Source organism: Enoplosus armatus, chromosome 10, assembly GCF_043641665.1.
Source record: "Enoplosus armatus isolate fEnoArm2 chromosome 10, fEnoArm2.hap1, whole genome shotgun sequence".
In the NCBI taxonomy this organism is placed as follows: Eukaryota; Metazoa; Chordata; class Actinopteri; order Centrarchiformes; family Enoplosidae; genus Enoplosus; species Enoplosus armatus.
Genome location: NC_092189.1, coordinates 16984648 through 17010686, shown reverse-complemented (window position 1 = coordinate 17010686; position 26039 = coordinate 16984648). Strand labels below are relative to the sequence as shown.

The 26039-nt window shown below is 41.6% G+C and overlaps 1 protein-coding gene across 3 annotated transcripts; it reads left to right on the top strand.

Annotated features, from left to right (window-relative positions):
• Nucleotides 1-239: 239 nt before the first annotated feature.
• Nucleotides 240-25493, top strand: med12 (mediator complex subunit 12). Of its 3 annotated transcripts, none has more exons than XM_070912879.1 (43): nt 240-341; nt 1091-1195; nt 1306-1497; nt 3726-3885; nt 4113-4288; nt 4774-4884; nt 5234-5506; nt 5661-5807; nt 6421-6520; nt 6630-6766; nt 6935-7066; nt 8296-8422; nt 8621-8850; nt 8958-9017; nt 9154-9324; nt 10446-10590; nt 11499-11617; nt 12649-12792; nt 12881-13044; nt 14075-14206; nt 14333-14560; nt 14682-14826; nt 15335-15455; nt 16085-16195; nt 16285-16398; nt 16632-16768; nt 17626-17805; nt 18106-18177; nt 18298-18455; nt 18802-18963; nt 19179-19380; nt 19642-19751; nt 19913-20048; nt 20540-20689; nt 20833-21198; nt 21328-21469; nt 21611-21822; nt 22034-22108; nt 22429-22658; nt 22858-23042; nt 23907-24145; nt 24686-24767; nt 24889-25493. In XM_070912879.1, the coding sequence occupies exons 1-43, from the start codon at nt 240-242 to the stop codon at nt 24924-24926; spliced, it is 6522 nt and encodes a 2173-aa protein (XP_070768980.1). In that variant the 3' UTR covers nt 24927-25493. The 3 variants fall into 3 exon arrangements, with proteins under 3 accessions (XP_070768980.1, XP_070768979.1, XP_070768981.1); XM_070912878.1 differs by having other exon boundaries at nt 22429-22662; nt 22871-23038; nt 23885-24145; XM_070912880.1 differs by having other exon boundaries at nt 21328-21508; nt 22441-22658; nt 22858-23038; nt 23891-24145.
• Nucleotides 25494-26039: the final 546 nt, after the last annotated feature.

The window sequence follows — 26039 nt, the reverse complement described above, 5'->3', positions numbered from 1 at the left end:
CTTACGGGTTCCCTCTATTCATCGTAATATCAAAGGAGCAGAATTTTACAACATCGCAGCACGCGTCCGTGTTATTGTCTATTAATTTGTTTTGTTGAAATCGGTATAAATCAAGCAAGAATTCCCCGTGACTTTTACTTTGAAGTTCGGGGATGAAAGCGTACCGGAAGTGTGTTTCGTTGTTGTCGCTCGGTTCAGGCTGCTGGGGAGGAGGAAAGCCCTGGCTGTGATGCCGCTGGATGATGGCTGCTTTCGGGATCCTAAGTTACGAACACCGGCCATTAAAGCGGCCCAGACTCGGCCCTCCGGACGTTTATCCTCAAGATCCAAAGCAGAAAGAGGTCAGATTTTACGATGTGCAATGTAAAAGACCAGGAATAATGTTTTGGGGTACGAAAAAATTCAGCCAAGAAGCTGTGCAAGCTAACACTAGCTAGCCTTTTTAGCAAGCCCTCAAGACGATTTGGGCCTAGCAATAACAATGAACAGCACCTAGTTGTCAGTTTGTTAGCTAGCTCGCCAGCTTTACTTGGAAAACAAGCGGTTCGTTAGAAACGAGAGTTCGCTAAGCTAGCTCGTCGACTGCTATTCCGTTTGATATAAACTGCAACCAGTGTTTTGCTTTGTGGTGGAAAACAATATGCGTTGGGTTTTTTTGGATTGTGACCGACTGGTAATTGTTTGTTAGCTTGTTATTTTGGGATAACCGATTTATCGTTAGCTAACTTAAACCTGCACAGCCAACCTTCATGACCTGCAAGCTGGAAATTAAGCTACATTTTCTGAGCTCAGTGGTAAGATTGGAGTTTGGCCTAGCTGGTTAGTGCTGTTGGCTCCTGATCTATTATTAACCTTTAGATAATCTGTTGAGGTAGATGGAAAACTGACCGCTTTACCTCTGAGGTATTCTGTCAACGTTGCTGCAGATATCTCTGATAATGACTTGGTAACATTTCATTGTAGTTTTGTCCATTTTCTTGGTGTAAGCAATTAAGTACATATCGTGATTTTCGAGCTGGTCTGGGATCAGAAATTATGAGATATAATAACATTTTCTGTCAATATGCACTGAAAACTGTATTTGTTCCAGGATGAGCTGACTGCACTAAATGTGAAGCAAGGATTCAATAACCAACCAGCTGTGTCTGGTGATGAACATGGCAGTGCTAAAAATGTCAACTTCAACCCTTCAAAGGTAATTACTCTGGCTCTTTAACTGGGCCTCTACCCTGCATGCCACATATTTTTGTGCGAGTGGGTTTGATTGATTTGTCCATCATACTTGTTTCCCTCAATGCTTTACAGATCAGTTCAAACTTCAGCAGCATCATTGCAGAGAAGCTGCGCTATAACACGTTTCTAGACACAGGGAAACGTAAGCCACAGGTCAACCAGAAGGATAATTTCTGGCTTGTCACAGCAAGGTCACAGAGCTCCATCAATATTTGGTTCACGGATTTAGCTGGAACTAAACCTCTAACACAGCTGGCTAAAAAGGTAAGACCGTGGTGTGAGTCACTAAAAGCCTTCTTTACTAAATGATGTTTCTTCATGTTGGTTTAACTGGTTGTATAATTGCTGAGAAAACAAGGTGCCACATTGGCCCCACCCTCTGCACTGTGCTTGGGTTGGCTGGTTAATCAGTTTAATTCTTTGCACATCAGTCTCCTGTGCATGGTTTTTGTTTTTCTTTGATTGTTGTCATGTTTTCTTCTGCTGATTTCCACTATTTACATTTGAAAAGGACTAGTATGGATTGTTTTAGACTGTCACCAAAATCCAACATTTTTCACCAATGTTCACACAAAAGAAAATGGATTCCCCAAAACTTTCAAAGTACTTTGCTTGTTGTTAAAGTACCAAAGTAAAAAAAGCCATTATTAGTGCGGCTACATGCACTACTCTTCCTTCAGGCTCAACCATTTTCCCTCCCACATTGATCAATACTGATAGCATACACATTTTTGTCTGCTGGCTTACAAATACTAATGAAAGTAGGCTTTTCAGTTTTGTCTATGATGAGATAATTAAGTGGCTGTCAAAATAAGATTTATTGTATGAATGTTAGAATGCATGTTGAATTCACAGCTAAATGTTTGCATTTTAGCATTGCAAACTGTTGCTTCTTTAACTATAAAATGCTACTGTGCCATCTGCTAACGTTGCTAAGCTCGGCAGGGCCTTGAGTTGAATACTCATGCCTGACCAAATCACAGCTGAGCCTAAATACAGTTGAGGCTGACAAAGTACATCTTAGGCTGAGGAAAAGTTTGCCAAATCTGACAATATAGTGCTGAGCTCAACAAGCTAGTCTAAGACGTCCTACCTTACTCACCCATAATGACCAGATTTTAGCTTTTGTGAAGACATCGAAGCTGTCTTTCCATTTGTCATCCAAGAAATTGTGTTTTCCGACATCACAGTGCCACTAGTGTTGTGATATACATGTAGTTTCTTAAAAGCTGATATTGCCCGATACTAATGCAGATATGCAAAGTCGGTGCACGTTTACGTTAACGGTGCTAACATCTCATAGTTTTTCCGACGTCAGCCCACACATTTAGCTTCCCTTATTATGGTCTGGCAAGGCTCGATAGACTTTTGCTGCCTATGCAGAAGTAGCTAACAGATTGGGAGTGGAGGATCGTGATGTGTTTGTCACCGCTTGGAGAAATTCACGTGCCAGTCCTGTGAAAGCTTAGAAGAGAACGACTGCCGGTAGTTGGAATGGCCGTGGTGATAAAACAGTCCCCCAAACTGTGCCGAACTCTCCTGAACGATTCAATTCAACATCACAAAACAATAAACAATTCAGAAAAGGTAAGTCCTGCAGTGTTTTTTATCTCCTTGTTAAAACAACCCAATTGCTGTTTCTGTGTAAATCAAGTCTATTGTTTGTCTTGTTTGGGTATATTGAGTCAAAACACAACGAATGTCATTGTCTGTTGAAAGAGGTTGTTGTTGATCTTTTCTTTTTTTTTATACTTGAAAATCTATTATTTATAGATTGTCGGGTGAGGCGTTTTTTTATTATTTTCTTTATTCTCCTGCAAGTGCTTTTATAAGTGGCAGCAAATAAATCTTGTATTTTGAATACATCGGGCTAAATTAAAGGTGAGCTTTCTATTCCAGTGTATAAAAGCCCTTTATCATTTACAATTACATTGTAGTTTGTTCTCCAATTCCTGCTTATATTGTTACATACACATTTAATTGTTTTGTCACTATAATGGAAAATGTTTGCTAACTGTTTATTTATTACTTTGGCAGATTACTTTGCCAAAAGTACACCAGTTCCAGGTTTCTCCTCAGCTACTTCATTCAGACTACAGAAGAAATAACATCAGGAAAACATAGCAGTTTAATTTAAATTGTGGACGTCATGCATGCAGTTCAGAACAGGCAGTGTTGGAAAAATGTTTATTTTATTGACAAGGAATTCTGAAGGCTGTATTTACATAATTTAGAAGTAACACGAACGATTTTTATTTAATATTTTTGGCTGTATTTTAAGTTTAACTTTTATATTAACTGTCAGCTGTTTGTAAAAAGTGATTAGCACGAGTCTTGTCATACTGTGCAAACATTTCTAATAAATGACTTTGGCCTTTTTTCTGATGGAGTTCTTTTTTCTTACCATTTTTTGTGGTGTTTTGAGAAATATTCTTGGTGTGTGCATTGTTTAACTCAACATCACTGACACGCATGAAATGTCCTTGTCACAGGTTCCAATCTTTAGCAAAAAGGAGGAGGTTTTTGGATACTTGGCCAAGTACTTAGTCCCTGTCATGCGCTCAGCATGGATGATTAAGATGACCTGTGCGTATCACGCAGCCATCACAGAAACTAAAGTCAAGAAGAGGCATGTGATTGATCCTTGTATAGGTAAGCAAAGAGCTTTGTTAATTGTTGGTAAAGCAGTATGTTGTTGGTTTTTGTTTCTTGTTGTGCTTGATCTGTTTTGAGTTTTCCTCTGGCTAAAGATGATTAAAAATGAAAAATTATATGCTTTTTTTCTATTGGCTCTTAAGTGATTTCTGTTAGTATAATATGTTCTGCCATTTAGTTAATTCCTGTTGCTTTGAGATGCATTTTTGTGTTTGTATGTGTAGAATGGACTCAAATTATTACCAAGTACCTGTGGGAGCAGCTTCAGAAGGTGGCAGAGTTTTACCGACAATTTCCCAGTCAAGGTTGTAGCTCACCCCTACCGGCCACTCCTGCTGATGTGGAGACGGCCATGAAGCAGTGGGAATACAACGAGAAGCTAGCCATGTTCATGTTTCAGGTCAGTTCACACTCTAAAGTCTGCTGCTGAACAGTGCGTCACATAACTGTGTCCAGTAACACAGTCGTGTGACAGGCTACAATGGATTTAAACTAACTACATTAGTTAGTGTCTTAGCCTTCTTAATAACCAGGCTAAGATCAGTTTTAACCAGTCCTACTGCAAGTATCACAGGGAAAAAATGAGACTCGTGGTATCCTAAGAACTGAAGAAAATGCTGCCCATGTCTGCTGTAAAAATGAGTAATAAATAAAGCGATCACATTACATCTGGGGAGAGTAATTCAGGAAAGGAATTACTTTTTCTGATTAAATTCCAGACACTGCTTCTGCGTACTAGACCTACCTGATTCCATGAAGTGAAGACAGTGATAACTAAATATTTCAATGAATGAATGAGTTCTAGGGCTCCACATTATACGCTGTAATTAATCGTGTTCAGCTACTTGATATTCAGATGCACTTGTGTTTGGTTTCTGTGTTCAGGACGGTATGCTGGACAGACATGAGTTCCTGACATGGGTGCTCGAGTGTTTTGAGAAGGTGCGACCTGGTGAAGATGAGCTTCTCAGACTTCTCCTGCCCCTTTTACTTCAGGTATGCTCTTCTGACGGTTTACTATCATCTCTTCCTCAGCCTCACATCATCACTTGTGCATTGATGGATTGCTTTTTGGAAACACACATTCCTGCTTAACAGTCATCCAGCTGCACACAGTGACACACGCTAGCTGTTTGGCGTTATGACAGGCTTCTACAGCTGTCAGCACTTTATGATGAACCAGTTGTGTGTCTTCGTCTGCAGCTCTTTGGTGGTGTTGACCTTTGCTGCCAGTGGCCCACCGGGGCCTGCAGCCTCCCATTTTGTTTCTATTTCCAAAGCTGATTGATGTTAATGGACACTGAGTGCTGTGGGTAATGCTGTGAATGTCTCCTCTGTCCTTCAGTATTCGGGGGAATTTGTACAGTCGGCTTACTTGTCACGGAGACTGGCTTACTTCTGCACGCGCCGCCTCAACCTGTTGCTAAGCGACGGGAGCCTGGGCCCCGGCACAGGAGGGCATCCAGCCCATGGCATCTTGGCGCAGCAAGGTAACGCCCTGCCCCCCACCCCAACCTCGCAGCCGGCAGGAGGGAACCAGCCGCAGACTCCTTTCACGGACTTCTACATCTGCCCCCAGCACAGGCCTCTGGTGTTCGGGCTCAGCTGCATGTTACAGGTTCATTTTGACTGATATATAATCCATACATGGAATATTTGAGACATTTTTCTGTATGCTTTGGTAGGTTATCAGTTCTTTAAAATTCTTCACTCACTGATTTTGTCTATTTTTCTTTCCCCTTGTTGTTTGTGTCTTGTTATTGTCACATCAGAGCATAGCGTTGTGTTGTCCCAGCGCTCTGGTGTGGCATTACTCTCTAACAGACAGCAGAAACAAAACTGGTTCACCTCTGGACCTCCTGCCCATCGCCCCGTCCAGCCTACCAATGCCAGGGGGCAACACTGCCTTTACACAGCAGGTACCCCCATCAATGTTGATATAGTCGAGAGTGAAAGTTTATTCTGGTCCTTGCAAACTGTAGTTGTTGTTTTTTTTTATTTGGAAAAGCAGTACGGGTAAACATGAAATACAGTGGAACAGATTTTTCCCATCACCTTCCAATTTTTGCTATTAAGAGGAATGAAAGAAAAAAACCCTCAGATACATAAACTGTACACATACACAAACATAAATCTACAGGTAAGTTACACTAACATGCACATTAATATCTGTTTACATTTATACATACTTACATACATCCATACATAGAAATACCAGAACAGTTAGTAACACTTGAGTAGCTAAGAAATTAAGAGGAATTTATTTATGTAGTACTGTTGATTTACTTAAAATCTGATCTAAATGGTGTTAAATAATTAATCCAGGATTCCCAGCAGCTTTCAAACTTGTCCTGGTGGAGTCATAAAGCAAGCCTTAATCTCTCCATCACAAAATATAATGAATCTCATTAAGAAAAAACTTAACTCAAAAGCCAGTAGGAAGTTTTTTTTTACGCCGTGTTATGATATAGTTTCCTTTCTTAAACGTTTCTTACATTTCGTGGTGGTTTTGTCATTCTTTTTCCACCACAGGTCCGTACAAAGTTGAGAGAGATCGAGGAGCAAGTGAAGGAGCGAGGCCAGGCGGTGGAGTTCAGGTGGTCGTTTGACAAGTGTCAGGAGACCACAGCAGGTTAGGAAACTCTTCCTTTATCTCTGCAGACACGTCTGTTTACAGCTCATGAGAACAAGTCAGGACTACAAGGTCAGTGTTTGAGATGATTTCTGTAATCTGTTGCCAGGGTTCACCATCGGGAGGGTTCTCCACACCCTGGAGGTTTTAGACAACCACAGCTTTGAGAAGTCTGACTTTAACAACTCACTGGATTCACTATACAACCGAATATTTGGGTCAGGCCAGAGTAAAGATGGCCATGAGGTAAGGATGGATTCCCTTTGTCAGCATTAACCAAGTTGTTTTTAATCACTTGGAACTGAAAAGTTGGAATTTTGATACCATGTGATCACTGATGACCAGATTATAAAATGTGACGACAAGCACTCCTATTTTTATCCGTATTGTCTCATAATGCACATTTCTGTCCAGATGTCACCAGATGATGACGCGGTGGTGACCTTGCTTTGTGAATGGGCAGTGTGCTGTAAGCGTTCTGGCAGGCACAGGGCCATGGTGGTGGCCAAGCTGCTGGAGAAGAGACAGGCTGAAATAGAAGCAGAGGTAAGAGCCCTCTGTGAGTTACTGCATGTGTCCAAACTAACTGTTTCAGTAGTGATCAACTTAATTACATCTCCGCTGCTCTGGTGTCCAGTCGGCTAAGTCATGGTAACTGTACTGTCAACAGGGTTGTACTACAGACATGTACTATATATATACTTGTCTTGGCTATCAACCTTGCCCCTCTCCTGTTAGTGTTCCCCTTTGTAAGAAGTGTTGGAATCCACCATGTACAACTCTTTTTTTGCTGTCATCAAAATGTGCAACGGTGTCTATAAAACTAGCAGCACCACAAACACAGCTACTCATTTAACAAGAATACGTGAGCGCTGACTACCTGAGTCGAGTAACGCTAGCTTTAGCAGCTACTACGCCACATTAGGCATACTGGAAACAAAAAGGGAGTTCATATTGAGGTTTCAGTTCAAATCTGAGCTCAATCAATCTTACGAGCTCAATCAAATTTTACTGAATCAGCTTTGTATCGTATTGTTACAGATTTGTCAAGTGTAACCCCCCTACACGATGGTCTAAGTGCTGTTTCAAAGCCTTCATCACACTGCCAGGAATATAATACTGGTCAAGAAACACTAAATGCTTTTATTTGATTTTATTTAGTTAATGAAATTTGTTTGTTGTTTTTTTGCCAAAATCAGGTCCATGGTGTTGGGTTTAAAAAATATGAATATTATCAAATGACATTAAAATGTCAAATGTCAACCATGTGCAGCAAGTGTTATGAACCCAAAGACTTGACCTTCTCAAAGGCTGCGGCCCTGAATACACACCTCTGGTGGAAAGATTACATGGTTACAAAGGGCACTTGTCGATGGTCTTAATATAACTATAACCTTCATATCAAACTTTGATATTAGTCTGCACGGTGGTTAAGTTTGTGTTTTTCAAATCAACTGAGCACTTGATGGTTTAGTCAGTAGAACCCTGAAATCCGTACATTTATTTTCATACTTCCACATGGCATTTTGTCTGGTGAGAACAACTACTGGGATGGTCCCCCCCACACACACACACACACACACACACACCGACATTGCAGTGACATTTAAAATATTCCAACTGCATAATTCATGTTTTGTGGTGTCTTTTGTGGCATCTATAGACAAACTCTAAAACCAACGTGTCAAATACGGAAAGCTTGTAAAGGTTTTCTTCATTTAGCACTCAAAGACTGCTTGCTGTGTGTTGTCTGTCTGGTGTGCGTTTGCTTGCAGAGGTGTGGTGAGTCGGAGGTGGTGGATGAGAAGGGCTCCGTGTCATCCGGCTCCCTCTCGGCTGCCACACTTCCAATCTTTCAGGATGTGCTGCTGCAGTTCCTCGATACTCAGGCACCCACACTGAGTGAGTCTCTTTCTTTTATCCTGTGGCTGTGATTCTCAAATGTGTCAGACTTGATCTTGATCTTGATCTGATATTGAAGAGACTTTATATCCTTTTGTCTCTGCCTCTTATTTCATTACCCAGTGCATATTTATTATAAATGATTTGGCAAGGGAAACCTGCTATTAAATTATTCAAATCCTCTTTTCCGCTCTGTAGCGGAGCCTGGGAATGAAAATGAACGAGTGGAGTTCTCCAACCTGGTCCTGCTCTTCTGTGAGCTCATTCGGCACGACGTCTTTTCCCACAACATCTACATGTGCACACTCATTTCCCGTGGTGACCTGGCTTCTGACTCCCACCTGCCACGCCCGCGCTCCCCCAGTGATGAGCCCTCCGATGAATCAGAGCGCAAGGAGCAGGAGGCCGGCAGCAGTGGCAAGAATGAGGCATGTTGGAGGCATCTGTTGTGGAGTGTGATGACTCATCTGTGCCACAGTACAAAGTAACAGCGTGGTGTAAAAAGGGTAACATGAGGTTATTGTTTATTCAACAGGATACCGGCCTGTCAGAGTCGATGGAAATTGATCACAACTCCAGTGCTAATTTTGATGAGGTACACACCACATTTAACATTTCCTTCCATAATGCATGCATAAATGCTGTTTTTGTAAATTATAATCCCCTCTATAGCATGCACTGCTGCTCTTTTCAAAATATGGAATTCATGTCAGTCTCCTTTTGCCTTGCAGATGTTTTCTCCTCCGATGCATGAGTCTAAGGGGAGCCCCTCCCCTGAGAAGCCAGCTCCAGAGCAGGACAGCAAGGCCGGCTGTAAGGACAAAGGCATGGACCCTGCCTTCCCTCAACTGTATGAGCAACCTCGCCACATTCAGTATGCCACTCATTTCCCTATTCCTCAGGTAAGAGAACCCACAGCTTGGCATTTAAAAAGAAAGTTACACTTCTGAGTTGAAGCAGTGAATCGGTACTACCTGTCCGCACAGGAGGCATTTCAGCCATGTTTTTGTCGTCTGAACAGATGCACTTATATTTTAATCAATGCACAGGTCACGTAACCGCTTGTGTTTCACACAGCTACATGTGCGTAACCACAACCAGAAGCGTATTTTTATGTTTTTCTTCTGCTTTACACGTGTAACTGAAGTGATTGTGTATCTGGCTCTGAGTGCTGCCAAAATGCGGGTGACGTACGCTCAATGCTCTACCTGAATGCATCCTGTGTAGACGCAGGCGGAGGACTGAAGCTGCAGCTGACGTGCTGATTTAGCTGCTGTGTAGACATTGTTTTAGAATCTACAAGATTTTGTATCTGAAAGTCTGGTACAGCTTCAGTCCTTTGTGTAAAGGCACAGTATGACTGCAGGTAGTGGGCAACAATTTTTATTTCCAGAGTAATGATGCCAACTAAATTATTTAGATCCAGCCTGGAATAGTTAAAGTATTAGAGCGCAAACTATTTGTCGATTACTTCATCATGCAAAAATGCCAATGACCTATTTCCAGCCTCTCAATTGTGAGGATTTACTGCTTTTCTTTGTCTGATAGTAAACTGAATATGGTTGTGTTTTGGCCTGTGGGCTTTTGGGAAATATGATGGGCATTTCTTTTTACCATTTTCTAACATGTTATAGATGAAACAATTAATTTGATTAATCAAGAAAATAATGGGCATATCAATCCATGAAAAAGAATTCATTGCAGCCCTACTACATATGATCAATAGCGTTTCTCAATGTCAAACTAAATTATCTCAGATGGCTTAAAGCTAATATTTTCAAAGCATACCTATGTTCAATCTCCAATTTAGTTTCTTTTCTTTTTTTAAAGGTGGCTAGATTGTTTTTGTTGGAAGCCCTGAGCTCTAAAACATATGAGAGAAACTCTTGTAGTTTAACAAACATTGTCACATATGTCTGGCCCAAATTAGTTTTTTTATGTTGTTTGTCTGGCGATGCTGCTCTGGTTATCGGGTGCATCCAGTTTATGAGGACCGTTTTTGTCTCCTTATCATCACTTTTAGGAGGAGAGCGCCAGCCATGAGTGTAACCAGCGGTTAGTGGTCCTCTATGGTGTGGGCAAACTGAGGGATGAGGCGCGACACACCATCAAGAAAATTACCAAAGACATCTTGAAGGTGCTCAACCGTAAAAGCACAGCAGAAACAGGTAACTGTGTTCTTCAATTTTAGCAGCTTTTGACTGGTAGCCTAATGTCCTGTGTTTCTCATTTACCTATGTTTTATATTTCCTTTGCTGCAGGCACGCAAGCAAATCGCTGTTTTAGATTATTTTTCACTTTCATGTTTACAGATGAAAATGGAGTCAGTGAAAACACTTTGAAGTTTTGATATGTGTCCCCCAATTTATTGACTGAATTTTTTTCTTGCATCTCTCTGCAGAAAAATCCATGTCTATCACATGAAAGAGATAATGTTTTGCCAGACAGCAGGGTGGAACGCAGGATTTTTATCATGCTTGGGTGTTTGTAAAACGCCGTTCACAATGCAGGCTGATTGCTTGCTTTCTCACTGTGGCCATTCCAGCTGTTTTTATAACTCTCCCTCTTTGAAGACATTTCATTTGTATTCCCTTTCTTCTGCCCTTCTTAAGAGAACAAGCTTTTTTTTCCCTGTCTTGATCGACCCTACGGGGGTTGCATCACTCAATCTTCTTTCCACCCAATTTCTATGCTAATAGCTCTCATCTGTTCACAGCCACTTTATCTCAGATACATGTGACCTTATTAAGGTGATTTAAGGTTTTCAAAGTCATAATTGCATAGATTGGAGTGTTTTGTGTCACCGTATCACATCCCTGTGAGCTGATGATGACCTTCAGCTCACAATCGTGTTTCTCTTAAATGAAAAGTACCATTTTCCTTTTCTTTAAAGTGCAGTTACGGTAGTGTCTGTTGCAGTGAGGCTTCAAATCGAAGGAGGCTGGAAATAAGATAACAGACCATTGGCTTAACTCGATTTCACGGCTGGGCCGCTCGGCAGACTGGAAAGAATATCGCTGACCAGTTATGAGTTGCTGCTCCCTTTTTTTAAATTCTCTCTTTCCGTCATATGCAGGAGGGGAGGAAGGACAAAAGAGGAAGAGGAGTAAGCCGGAGGCCTTTCCCACTGCAGAAGATATCTTCTCCAAATTCCAGCACCTCTCCCACTTTGACCAGCACCAAGTCACCTCCCAGGTTAGACCAGGAAACCTCATTCTGTCATGTCCTCACGTGTCTCATGTTTCAGTGTATGTAGGAATCAGTTGATTATTCGGGTACTAACCACAGGGGTTATTTATGCAAATACTTAAAGCAGCCTAAAACAAAAGACCTCCCAAGGTGACTCATTTGAATGTAAATGTAATTTGAATGTATTTAGATTTCTCTTGTGAGATGTGGGAGTGCAGTTTGAATGGATAATGCCCTCAGGTGACTGTCACTTAAAAACACAGCACAACATAATGTATTTGGATTTCTCAGTTGTAGAGGTTGTTTTAACGGAGAATGTACTTGGTCCTGAATGCAGTGCTGTCCATAATATTCATAGATTATAAAATATGAAACACTTTGCTTTTTTAAGTGGTTTAAATTCAAATATAGCTAACATCACTCCCAGGGTCAAGTCTCTACGGAGCCAATACAGTTAAAAAAACAAATGTAATAAGATTTAGTTCATCATTTTGGGAAACATGCTTAGTCTCTGTCCTGCAGAGCGATAGATGAGAATATTGACACCACTCTCATATCTGTCTGTTAATTTTGAGGCTACAGCCAGGAGATGGTTAGCTTAGCATAAAGACCGGAAACGGGGGTAAACAGCTAGCCTGGCTTTGTTCAAAGGTAACAAAATCTGCCCACCAGCAATTCTAAAGCTCACTAATTAACGCGTTATATAAGTTAATGGGAAACGTGTAGTTATTTGGGTTTATAGAGTAAGAGCCGAGTGATATTTGGTCCTAGTTTTATGTTTGAAAGACAAAGTTTGAATGGTTGAAATTCCCTTTTGATTGTTTTTGCCTTCATTTGTCTAATTTGTCTCCCTCTAACAACCCAATTCCAGTGGCTGACACAATATTTGCATGTTTCTGCTTGTTTTAAATGTAGACTGTCTGTGTCGGAGCTCTGCTTAATAGCAGCATATTGTTGTGTTGCAGCTCAGTGTCAGAACCACGGCTGTAAATATTGTTGTTTCTGCTTGTTAATGATGATATTTTGTTTGTGTGCAGGTGTCCAGAAATGTGCTGGAACAGATCACCAGCTTTGCCTTAGGGATGTCTTATCACCTGCCTCTCGTCCAGCACATTCAGTTCATCTTTGACCTCATGGAGTACTCCCTCAATATTAGTGGCCTCATAGACTTTGCTATTCAGGTAAGGGCAACTTCATCGCTGATTTAACATGGATCAATCCAATATACCATTGTTTGTAAAAATCCATTGACTGTGTGTGTTTTTGTAGCTTCTGAATGAGTTGAGTCTGGTGGAAGCCGAGCTGCTGCTGAAGTCGTCCAGCCTGGTGGGCAGCTACACCACCAGCCTGTGTCTGTGTATTGTAGCTGTGCTGAGGAGGTACCACTCCTGCCTCATTCTCAATCCTGAGCAGACAGCGCAAGTTTTTGATGGGTATGTCACTTACAAGCTTTGATGTTGATGCCATTTCTGAAAGACTTGCTTAGATTTTGTATGGTGGCCCAAACATGGGACCGGTATGGTTTTGTAATCGTTGCTGTGAAATTAACAGAGATTGTATTCCAACCCTAAAGGGGTGTTTGCAGGGTGAAGACATTAGATAATTCAAATTAATTAATAGTAGAAAAAGGGATGTTTTGGGTTGTAACGGCAAGTTAAAGAATTGTTGGTTGTTTGCACTCTCTGAACCTCGTCCTACTGGCTTTAAGGAGGATTTATATTGTCACAGGGTAGCTGACAGAGCTCAGGGTTTGTGATGCTGGTAATTTATGCACTGGTTGAAAGTCATTTTGGATTAAAGCATTAGCTAAATGCCTTAAGTGTATAAGATAAAGATAGCTTATATGAAGCCTCTAATTAAAATGAATGTAATTAAATGTAAAAGTAGTGCTTGTAAAAAAAAGGAATAGGTTTTGGGAAATTCATTAATTTGCTTTTTTGCCGAGACTTAGGTTGATACCACTCACATGTCTGTCTGGTAAATATGAAGCTACCTCCTGCAGCTGTCTAACTTGGCTTAGCATAAAGATTGCAAAGAGTGGGAAACAGCTAGCCTAGCTCTGTCCGAAGGTAACAAGAGCATCCTTATTGCACCTCTAAAGCTCACTTATTGACACAGATTATCTTGTTGTAAAAAAAAATATGAATTGTTGTTTTTACACTTCAGTTTTTGTGCAGATTAAACATACAAGATACAACTTGTTCATTATTGAGCTTTATAAGTGCTGGTATGTGACCTTGGACAGAGCAAGACAAGCTTTTTCTAGTCTTTATGCTAAGCTCACTTAGCCGGCTGCTGGCTATAGCTCCATACTTAGCGTACATACATGAGAGTGCTATCAATCTTGTCATCGTACTCTTCGCAAGAAAACGAATAAGCATTTCCCTAAATGTCTGACTTTTCCTTTTAAAGTATTTAGCTGAAGGAGGTGCTGTTTAATCATGTTTGTAAATGTCTTCTCAGGTTGCGCATCGTGGTGAAATCAGGTGTGAACCCGGCAGACTGTTCCTCTGCTGAGCGCTGTATCTTGGCCTACCTGTATGACCTCTACACTTCTTGCAGTCACCTCAAGAACAGGTTTGGCGAGATCTTCAGGTAGATATAAATCTTTACCTATTTGAAAATGTTTTCCGCTACTTCAACAACAATGCATATTGATTATTATTATTCAGTACCGACATAATCCCTTATCCTCTCCTTTCCCCTTGTGTTCTCTCTCAGTGAGTTCTGCTCCAAAGTGAAAAACTCCATCTACTGCAATATCGACCCATCGGACTCCAACATGCTTTGGGATCCTGTGTTCATGATGGAGGCCATTGCCAACCCCTCGGCCCACAACTTCAACCACTCCATGGTGGGAAAGATCCTCAACGACAGCCCAGCCAACCGCTACAGCTTCGTCTGTAATGTGCTCATGGATGTGTGTGTGGACCACAGAGACCCTGAGAGGTGTGTTACTTCAGTTACGATCGTGCTGTATGTGTGTGTGTGTGTGTGTGTGTGGCTCAGACTGCTACAGTTTTCTTCTCATTGTTGGACTGTTGTTTCATATCATGTAATGTGCTTTCAGGGTGAACGATATTGGGATCCTGTGTGCCGAGCTGACGGCGTATTGTCGCTCCCTGAGTGCTGAGTGGCTTGGCATCCTCAAGGCTCTCTGCTGCTCCTCTAACAATGGCAACTGTGGCTTCAATGATTTGCTGTGTAACGTAGATGTAAGTTGTGGTTTCATAACTTTCAAGCTGGATTTATAGTCTGTTAGTGTAGTTACATTTTTGATGAGGCACACGTCCGCTAACCACGGAGTAGTAAATCCAGCTTCCAAGCACTTCCCTATTAATTCAATCCAATTTGATTTACTTCAAATCACAACAAAGGCAGAAACTCGTTAAAGGAGTAATCGTTCCACCTATTCTCTATAAGCTATGGCTTTGACTCTTACCATCATTTGCTTATAAACACTGGTTGAAAGATTTCAGTTCTGTCGCATTTTTTGTAACTAATTTTCAATGATAATGTCAGCCAAATATGTTTTTTCTTTGATACTTTTTTTTTTTATTTGAGTAGAAAGTCAACATGTACAAAACATCTTACATTATACACAACATTATTACATTTTTGAAACCAAACTAAATCAAAACAAACAAACCAAGTTCTCTGATTACGGTAGCTTTTCTCACAGTAGTAATCATAAGTTGATCTCTGTACTCTGCTACTCTTCAGGTTAGCGATTTGTCCTTCCATGATTCCCTGGCAACCTTCGTAGCCATTCTCATTGCTAGACAGTGCCTACTCCTAGAGGACCTGGTTCGCTGTGTGGCCATTCCTTCTCTCCTCAATGCAGGTAAGGATTATTTTATGTAATGTCCTGCTATAAAAAAAAAATACCTTCACTTTAGTTGTTTCTGTCTGTGATACATTTCTACCAAGGTTATCCATGCATCTATGTACTGTATATATATCACAGCCATTAGGCTTTCTACTAATTAGTGAGCAGTACATTGCAGCTTGGCTCGTAGGAAGGAATACCAAGCTGTATAATGCATTACTTCTATCAGAGAGGAGAGTAAACGCAGCATATTTGATCTGGGTCCATGATGCCTCAGTGCGCTTTGTGCCTTGGCCAGAGAAGTGTCCCTCTCTCCCCACTGATCATCTTTTTTTCTCCCAGCTTGGAGACAAAGCCCCATTCAGCCATGCTGTTTGGTTGAGTTTGGCTCATTTTATAACGCTGCTACACATGCCAAATGCCAGCAGCTCTCGCTTGTGGTAAATGCTTTGTTCTCACTCCCTCTTCCACGACAACAGCTCTATGAAAATTCCACTTCATTCTGATGGATGAGAAGTCTATCTAGGACAAGGTTTAAATTTAGATGTGTGGCTTTGATGTAGTAGATTGTGTAGCCTATCCAAAAAACATGGGAACCCCTAGTTGTGTGACAGGAAGAAACTGAACTCTACTCTTACCTTTAGCCTGCAGTGAGCAAGACTCCGAGCCAGGAGCCAGACTCACCTGCAGGATTCTGTTGCACCTTTTCAAGACGCCACAGCGCAACCCTGTTCCCCAAGATGGTGTGAAGTCAGGTATGAAACACAACCACAATCCTTTTACCATTGTTTCAACACTTTTTGTTTCTACCTGGTTGTCTTATACTGATGTTACAACTTTGCAGATAAATCCTCAGTTGGTATCCGGTCGTCTTGTGATCGCCACCTTCTTGCTGCTTCTCAGAACAGCATAGTTGTTGGAGCAGTATTTGCTGTCCTCAAAGCGGTCTTCATGCTGGGTAAGAATCTTTGCAGTGTTGTCATAAATAAGTGTTTTGGTTTTTTTTTAAATGATGATGATCAGGATGAGGTTAAGTTAGTTTGCTTGGTCAAAACTCGTCTGTTTTCGTCTTAGTCTCATTTGCCTCATATATGGGATTGATGCAGATTGACATACTGTAAAATCACTGTATTATGATGTCACTGATGGATATTACTGGTTGGTTTTACCGGACTCTCCATGTTGTTTTAGGTGATGCCGAGCTAAGAGGCTCAGGACTGTCGCACCCTGCTGGCCTCGACGATATATCGGAGGGGCGCAATGTCTCCATAGAAACGGCCAGCTTGGATGTATATGCCAAGTATGTTCTGAAGACAATCTGCCAGCAGGTGAGGATATGACCGTCCGTACTGTATTTTAATTATGTTGGTCTATTTTATACACAGGACATCTTTTGCAAGTCTGTCCGTCCTGGGAGAGTGATCCCTTCTCTGTTTCCCCCTTAAACCCCTTTTTCTTTTGGTGAATTTTTCCTCATCTGAGTCGAGGGTCTAAGTAAGGAGGGTGCTGTGCAGATTGTAAAGCCCCTTGAGGCAAACTTGTGATATGGAGCTATATAAATAAAAATTGAGTTGAAATGGCATGAATGATATGAAAGCAATGAAATCCACAGCCACAGTTCACACACTCAGTCTGAAATGGAAAAGTTGAAAACGAATGATAACTGATGAATGCGTCTGAAACAAATAGCTTTCTACTGCACGGAGCTATGCATGCATGCTGTCTCTTCATGTTAAGTATTTTCTCTCCAAAAGCTTTTGTGGGAGAAACAATTTTTGCCCGTATAAGCTTTTCTTAGGTAGTTGTAAATGCAGTAAGCCAAAGAAGCATAAAAAGCGTGAATGAGATCATTTTCTGCACCAGATGTCACTTCTGCCACATAGATATGAAGGCCAGAGAGAGAGCTGGCAGTCGCTCAGAGGGCTGGACATGCTCTGAGACCTCAAGAGACTTCAAACACATCCTCTACCCAGCGAGGCTCCGGCATATGCACTTCTATTCCTGAGAAATGACCCCATGCCCTGTTTTCATCACCACCCACCCAGCTTTAGTCACGCTTGTTTCACATGACTCATGAGTTTATGATACTTGTACTTAAGCTTGAGGATAGCTGAAGTTATTGACCACTGTAACATTTCCCCACTCTGCCTCTTTTTCCTTCTTCACCTCTTGTTCTGTCTTGCAGGAATGGGTTGGAGAACGCTGCCTGAAGTCTCTGTCTGAGGACAGCAGTGCCCTCCAGGACCCGGTGCTGGTAAACATTCAGGCCCAACGGCTGCTGCAGCTTATTTGCTATCCACACCGCCAGCTGGACAGCGACGATGGTGACAACCCTCAGAGGCAGCGCATCAAACGCATCCTACAGGTTTGTGCTTGAGAATTATCTATTTTTGAGTCAATGAAGAATCTTTAGTTCAAATGGAACCTCTAACATCAGTAGGTAGTAGTAAGTTTGACTTTTTCTGATTATTTTCTCCATATAATCTGCCATTAAGTTGTTCTTCTTGAATGTTAACTGTGAGGTTTTGCTGCCCCCTCCTGGCTGAGTCAGGGGCTGAGGAAATGTCCTAGCAGTGCCATGAACTGTGCAAACTCATAACTGGCTTTTGACAAGAAAAAGGAAAAAGATGTATACGACTAACATTATTCTTTTTTACTGTCATAGAACATGGACCAATGGACGATGAGACAGTCGTCCCTGGAGCTGCAGCTGATGATCAAACAGAGCACAAACAATGTAAATTGCTGTTTTCAGTGCATCTAACATTTTCTTTTTTTCTTTTTTTTGAAGAACAAAATATGAATGCGTAATTTTTGTCAAATGAACCTGAATATTCCTCATTTTATATTCCAATAGGAGCTCTACTCTCTCTTGGAGAACATAGCCAAGGCCACCATCGAGGTGTTTCAGAAATCAGCTGAGATGAACTCCAGTAACCCCTCAGGAAATGGCGCAGCGGTCCAAGGTGGCTCCACATCCAACAGCACCACCAGCAAGATGAAGCCAATTTTAAGGTGTGTGTCTGTCTTGTCTTTTCCAAGGGCTTATAAAAAAAGGATTTTCTTTGCATTGAATTTTGTAGGAACACGTTATTCTTACATTCAGTAGTCATAATAATATTGTCAAGTTCTCCCTTGCCTCCCTCTTTCCAGTTGGTTGTTACTTCAGGAGGTGTGTGAATTGAAACTTTGTCTGCTAATTCTCTTTTTTTCTTGGGATAAACACACCAATCTCATACATCTTTAAGGGTCAAACATTAACCCTGTGGCCTTTTTAAATAAATATGTTTTATCTTTTTTTTTTGGTTTGTACTTAGTGATGTTGAAATCTAACATTTTGTGTTTGCATTGTGTGCTGCAGCTCATCTGAGCGGTCAGGTGTTTGGCTGGTGGCTCCCTTGATAGCCAAGCTGCCCACCTCAGTTCAGGGCCATGTACTGAAGGCAGCAGGAGAGGAGCTGGAGAAAGGACAGCACCTGGGTTCTTCCTCGCGTAAGGAGAGGGACCGGCAGAAGCAGAAAAGGTAAGCGACAAACGTATATTCCTTCAATACTGGAATAAATTAGATTAGATTTAATCTGGTAGTTCTACAAGGTGAAATCCTTTGCAAACTGTGTGGCAGAACAGGGCTTTTCATTTTGTGCAACTCTCTCAGGAAATGGAAGCTACAAAAACAAAATGAGCCAGCCATCTGAACATGAATTAATCTTCATTAAATTACATTTTCCCCCTCCTCAGTATGTCTCTGCTGAGCCAGCAGCCATTCTTGTCTTTGGTACTGACCTGCTTGAAGGGACAGGATGAACAGAGGGAAGGCCTTCTCACATCCCTCTACAGTCAAGTGCAGCAGATTGTTACTAACTGGAGAGAGGACCAGTACCAGGATGACTGCAAGGCAAAGCAAATGATGCATGAGGCTCTGAAACTACGATTGAATCTTGTAAGAGCTTCTTGATCAGCACAACCAGCTTTACAGTACATCATCCCTGTAAAATCCATATACGATTTTTAATATAATATTGATTGTTAAAATAATGTTTTGTACCATGTACGTACCAGTTGTGCATGTTGACTTTTGATGCAATTATTGTCCAAGAACGAAAGCCATTCACTTCATTACCACTCTACTATTTTAAATCCAACATTGGGTTTGAGTCCTCATGTTATGAGGAGACTAACAGTATCTTTTCCTCTCAACCAGGTGGGTGGCATGTTTGACACGGTGCAGCGCAGCACCCAGCAGACCACTGAGTGGGCCGTACTACTCCTTGACATCATCAGCAGCGGCACAGTGGACATGCAGTCCAATAAGTGAGTGTTGACTGAAGAGAGAACCCCATTTCAAAGTGCAATCCACACATCATTCCTCTAATTGGATACCACATTTATTATTTCTAAACATAAATTCTTTTGCCAGTACAATTATCAGCCACTTGATCTGCCTGGCTCTTATGTTTGCTTCTCTCCACCAGTGAGCTCTTCACAACAGTGTTGGACATGTTGAGTGTGCTGATTAACGGCACACTGGCTGCTGACATGTCCAGTATCTCTCAGGGCAGCATGGAGGAGAATAAGAGAGCCTATATGAACCTGGTCAAGAAGCTCAGGGTAAGACCGGCACACCTTTCTCACACATCTTTTCCCTGCATTCACATAATGGTTGTCAACTTGGTTTTGTTGTGCTAAATGTCGAGGACCATTAGCTTTTTATTATTCTTGTCTTTCAAATAAGAAAGGGACATTGAGGAAAGAAAAAGGAAGATGAAAAGGTCATAGCACAATCAGTAAAAAAGAAACAAGTTCAAATGAAACTACACAAGGTAGAGTCTCACCTGCCAAAATAGTCCTGGAAAAAATGTGTTCAGGTTAAAAATGTCACAGACCACAACAGTATCAGGGTGAAGCAATAGCACTGTCATCTAGTGTGCAAAAGGCTTTCACACAGAAAAAATAGTCAAGGTTTATGTTAACTACCTTTCCTGATTAGCTGATTACTCTACATGTAAGCAAAGCTTCACTTTGGTCCTTGTAAAGAGAGGCTTTTCATGAACATTTTTATAATTGCTCCTCTCCTCAATGTACCCATTTTATTTCCACAGAAAGAGCTCGGAGATCGGCAGTCAGAAAGTCTGGAAAAGGTTCGCCAGCTTCTGCCACTGCCCAAGCAAACCCGAGATGTCATAACCTGTGAGCCTCAGGGCTCGCTAATTGACACAAAGGGTAACAAGATCGCTGGATTTGAGAAGGAGGTACGTGGTTTATCACAAGCTGATGTGACTTGACATCAACCTGCAACACAGTTTCAGAATGATTTGCATCGCACAGTTAAACCTGGATGTAATTCATCTATTGGCTATATTTAAATAAGACTACTGTGTGTCTTTGCCATCAGGGCCTTCAAGTATCAACCAAACAGAAGATTTCTCCCTGGGATGTCTTTGAGGGTCTCAAACACTCCGCCCCTCTCTCTTGGGGCTGGTTTGGTACGGTGCGCGTGGACCGTAAGGTCACCAAGTTCGAGGAGCAGCAGCGCTTCCTGCTCTACCACACCCACCTGAAGCCCAAACCTCGTAGCTATTACCTGGAGCCGCTCCCCCTGCCTCCTGAAGAGGAGGAGCCCCTGACACCCGTCTCCCAGGAACCAGAGAAGAAGATGATGGAGGCAGTGAAGCAAGAGAAGAGTGTGCCCGCTGTGCCCTCTGACTCAAACAAGAAGAAATCCAACAAGAAGAAGAAAACGCCGTCCGCCAAGACAGAGGTCAGTTATGCTTATAGTTCATGATTTAGAATAGAATGATTTTAATGACGGATATTCTTTATGTGTTTGTTTCCAGGACATAAGTCGCTATAATATGTTCTAAAAAAGTAATAAATTTTTTCTCTCCAGGAATATGTGAACCGTACACCAGGCGGTGTGACCTATGGCACAAATATGCCACCTGAGCTGATGCAGAACCACCCATATGGCAGACTACCCTACGGCCAGCAGACCATGACCATGTACACACAGAACCAGCCTCTACCTCCAGGTCAGTTCATGGCATATTCTCTCATCATTATCAGTAGCAGTATGTCACAGTGGTTTAGCACTCCTTAAGAACTTTCCTTAGGTTCACACAACAATATCTTCAATACCATCTAGGTATTTACCTAATTTGTTTTTTCCACAGGAGGTCCAGGTTTAGAACCTCCTTACCGACCTGCTCGCAACCCACAGATGAACAAAATGATGCCCACTCGGCCCAGCTACCCAGGCATGATGCCCGGCATGCAGGGAAGCATGCCTGGTATGATGGGACTGGACAAGCAATACCAAATGGGTTATAAGCCCCCCACCATGCCACAGGGCCAGATACTGCGGCAGCAGCTACAGGTCAGACTGGTGAGTCAGTCCGCACTGACAGATCAAGCTACAACAGTCAAGTAGAGTTGACCAAAATCAGTAGCTAGTAGATTGATTCTCTGTTTGCTGTTGCTGTTGATTGCTGAAAGTGAAAAAAGCTGCTATCAAATCAGTTCTAAGAATCCTCTTTCACGCCTGTCAGAGGACATCAACTCTTTGCTATTTGCTGACTTGTTGTTTCTCTTCTCAGAATCAGAGCATGATAGGGCAGCAGATTAGACAAATAACACCCAACCAACCATATACTTCAATGCAGGCTTCTCAGGTGAGTCTATTTTTGTTTTGCTAAGAAATACATTTGTTACCCATTCTTAGAAAATAAGTGTCATTTGACACCTTTATTCATGCACACTAATTCTGAAGAATTAAAAAAAACTTTTTACACGTTTAAACAGTATGCCATTCACCATGCCAGCATTTTCAGATCATTTTCTAAACACCTGCAGTTGTATATGCTCGCACATGTGCACCTGGTCTTTTTTTGAAAGTCACTATCTAAATAATCTTGACTTGGACACTATCAATAAATCAATAAGGAACTCCTCCTCTGTCTTGGTTTTAATTATCAACATTGTCTCTGTTCAGAACATATCTCAGGGCTATACCACATATGGATCACACATGGGGATGCAGCAGCATCCGTCACAAGTTGGTGGTGTAGTTCCTTCCTCCTATGGGAACCAAAACTTCCAGGGCTCCCATCCTGGAGCCAACCCGGCTGTGGTGGATCCTCTTAGGCAAATGCAGCAGAGACCCAGTGGTTATGTTCACCAGCAGGCTCCAGGCTACGCACACAATATGCAGAACACACAGAGGTCAGTAGTGTGTTGCAAGGACAGCTGCTGCTTTGTTAGCTGCTCAGTAACACTTAAAAGTCCAATTGTAGAAGGTTGATGTTGTTCTCATAAAGTTTGCTGCGTTTGAGTTTACATTGCAAGGTTTTTGTCCTTCATTTTATATTAACTCCTTTGCTACCTGCCCTCTTACTACTTCTTCCTGTCCTGTAAACTTCAGGTTTTCCCACCAGCCCCTCCAGCCGAATCCCATCATGCATGGTCTTGGCCACATGGGAGGCCAGGGCGTCCATCCAGGCTTGAGGCCCAATCCGATGCTGGCAGAGCAGCAACAGCAGCAGCAACAACAGCAGCAACAAGCAGCGCAACAGCAGCAGTACCTCAGACAACAAGCACTCAGAGTACGTCACTTGATCATCATTAGTTTATCCAGGTCTTTAGCTACGTCTTGGCTGAGTTTATTTATTTTCATGAGCAACTTGAAAAGTGAAAAGGAGGCCGTTTGTGTGCACTACTTTTTAAATTGTGTAACGCTGAAGCTACCTTGTATTTGGAACTGCCAGCATGTATATAAAATTGTACATAATGGCCACACAGAAAGTCCTTTCAGAGAATTAGGAATAAAACCAATTTAAACCTGCCTGATATGCCTACCCAATGCTCAAGGTGTTGAGGTAAAATCAAGTGGGCAATGGTATCAAAAGCTGCAGTAAGATCTAAAAACAATAAAACAGATGTTTGGCGGAAGATTTTTTTTTTTTAATCAAGGACGCCGTTGCCATTCGTGTAGCCAATGAGCAGCTCTGCTACTAATTTTTCCAAGACCTTAGCCAAGAGGGGAAGTTTATTTAAATGAATGGATCTAGAGCTGGCTTTTTGGAAAATGGTTAAACTAAAGCTGATTTAAAATATTCAGGCACTTGACCAGAAGTAAGTGAAGAATTGATTGATTGTAGGTAGAATAAAATGAAATATCTCTTTTTTTTTTTTAAAAAGTGAGTAGGACGGAAGTCTAGGTAACAGGAAAATGATTTCCTTTTAGTAGTGATATCAGTGAGATGCTTAGCAGATTGAAATGCTACCAGGGTGCAGGGTGTATAAAAGCAACAGTCAAGGAGAGCTGGGCAGGTTCCTAACAACCAATTTATTACAGAAAGAAAATAGAAGCTTGTCACATTTATTAACTAACGTAATTGCTGCAATTTTACATTTTTAAGATGCATTTCATTCCTACATTTTTACAACAGCAGCAGCAGCAGGCCCAACAAGTTCAACAACAGCAACAACAGCAACAGCAGCAGCAGCAGCAACAACAACAACAACAACAACAACAACAACAGCAACAGCAGCAGCAGCAACAGCAGCAGGTCCAGCCCCAGCAGGTTCCTCCTCAACAGCAAGTTCCACAGCAGCAGCAGCAACAGCAGCAGGTGTCAGCGGTGCAACCACCAGGCCAGGCACAGAACCAGGGACTGGGCATGCAGCCACTGCCCCCCCAGCAACCCATGGTAGGTCCAATCCAGGCGATAGGGACTGTCATTAGTCCAGTTGTCCAGGAGTATGGTAATAGTGTAAGGAGAGTTTTAACTGTCTCATGTTATTGAAGAAATGTTTATGCATGCTTTGCATTCAAATATGCTGGTAGTTCAGCTAATTAACAACTAATGTGTATACATTACTGTGTACCCTTTTTCTTTCTTTAGCTTTAGTTTCTCTGTCCACAGAGCCACACATTTCCATTTATTTTAGTCATAAAGAGAGACTTGAAAGCTGAACTAAAATGCACAGTTAAATGTTTTTACTTTTGTCAAAATGACTGACCGTTTTGGGATCATTTTGGAAGCTTTCTGTTGATACATTCAAGACATACTGACACCCAGAAGTGTACAGTTAGCTGCGAAACAGCTACTTTTTAAAAAACAAATCCCTGATGGATTACTCACTCCAAACAATTTTCAAAACTCTGCAAGGTGATTTTCATAACACACTAAAATGAATGGACATGTTGGTACAAATTGCTATAATAACTGTGTGTTTCTCTGTTTTAGTTCCCTCGACAGGGAATGCAGCAGACTCAACAGCAGCAGCAGACTGCAGCGCTGGTCAGACAGCTGCAACAGCAACTTTCAAGTAAGTCAGAAACATTTTGTCCCCATTTATGTGTTTGCCTGCAGTTGTCATTGTTTTCATCTCTGCATAATGATGAACCACAGGTTTCATGTTTATAACCAAACTTTCCCACTCTTTTCAGATACACAACCAGGACAGGGCACCAATTCATATTACTGATCGTGCTTGTTTATAGTAGTGTGTGTGTGTGTGTGTGTGTGTGTGTGTGGAGAATAGGCCCTCATTATGTGGGGAGGCCCAGTTCTGCAAATGAATGTGTCCAGACCCATGTAGGCTACTAGGAGGGGAGACTGTTCGAGGCACAAAGGACCACCAAACAGATTAACCAAATCCCATCTCGATCACTGAAGCAACGATCGGAAAATATCTTGACTTCAATCGTGTAATTATGGATTATCAAAGGAGGGATCCTGCTCTGAAGTAAACGGATAATGGTTAATAATGGAAAAGTCTATGTAAAAAAAGTACCAGAAATTATAAGAATAATGCAATTTTTTTATTTTATTTCAATTTGTACAATTTTTTCAGTTTCGTGTATTTCTCATTAAAAAATCATGTCAGTTTTTATGTCTTGTACTTGTGTTGGCTGCCTGTACACTGTATTTGAAAACTGTCAATGAAATCTTTCATGATAAAGTGGGGATCGAAGGATTTGTTCTATCAAACAAGGCTGCTGTCATGCAAAATAAACCCCTGACGTCAGTTTTAAGTGACAGGGTCGAAGTCTCCTCATGCTAAATTACAGTCGCTTGTGTTGTGAGTAACTTTTACACTTCCTGTTGAGATGAGGTTGGATTGGCCATCGTTTATCCATCAACAAATTGGTGAAATTAAGGTGTTCAAACATCAATTTAATGTAGACGAGCTTTTAATTGGGAGAGTAAAGCACATCCGCTGGGATCATTTATATCAAAACATCAATAGATGATTCGGAAAGGATAAAAACCCAACATGATGCATAGTGGTAGATGACGGTTTATAATATCAGTCAATTCTTCTTTAACAGGTAACTCAAGGTGTATAGTAAGTCCCTGGAGGCATTTTCTCCTCAGACTAATAACTGTAGTGATTGGACAACTTTTACAATCATGTAAGTGTTTGTCTCAGTTTAGCAGGGCGATATCCGTAACTAATGTCTGCTGCTGCAGTGGGCCTTTTTCACTGCAGACATTTTGACTAATAGGAAAAGCACAGGTGTATCTAATACCACCAATGATTGCGCCGTTCTTTTCAAGTGTCTCAGTAAGTTGTGACAGTGAGGCAGCATGCGCA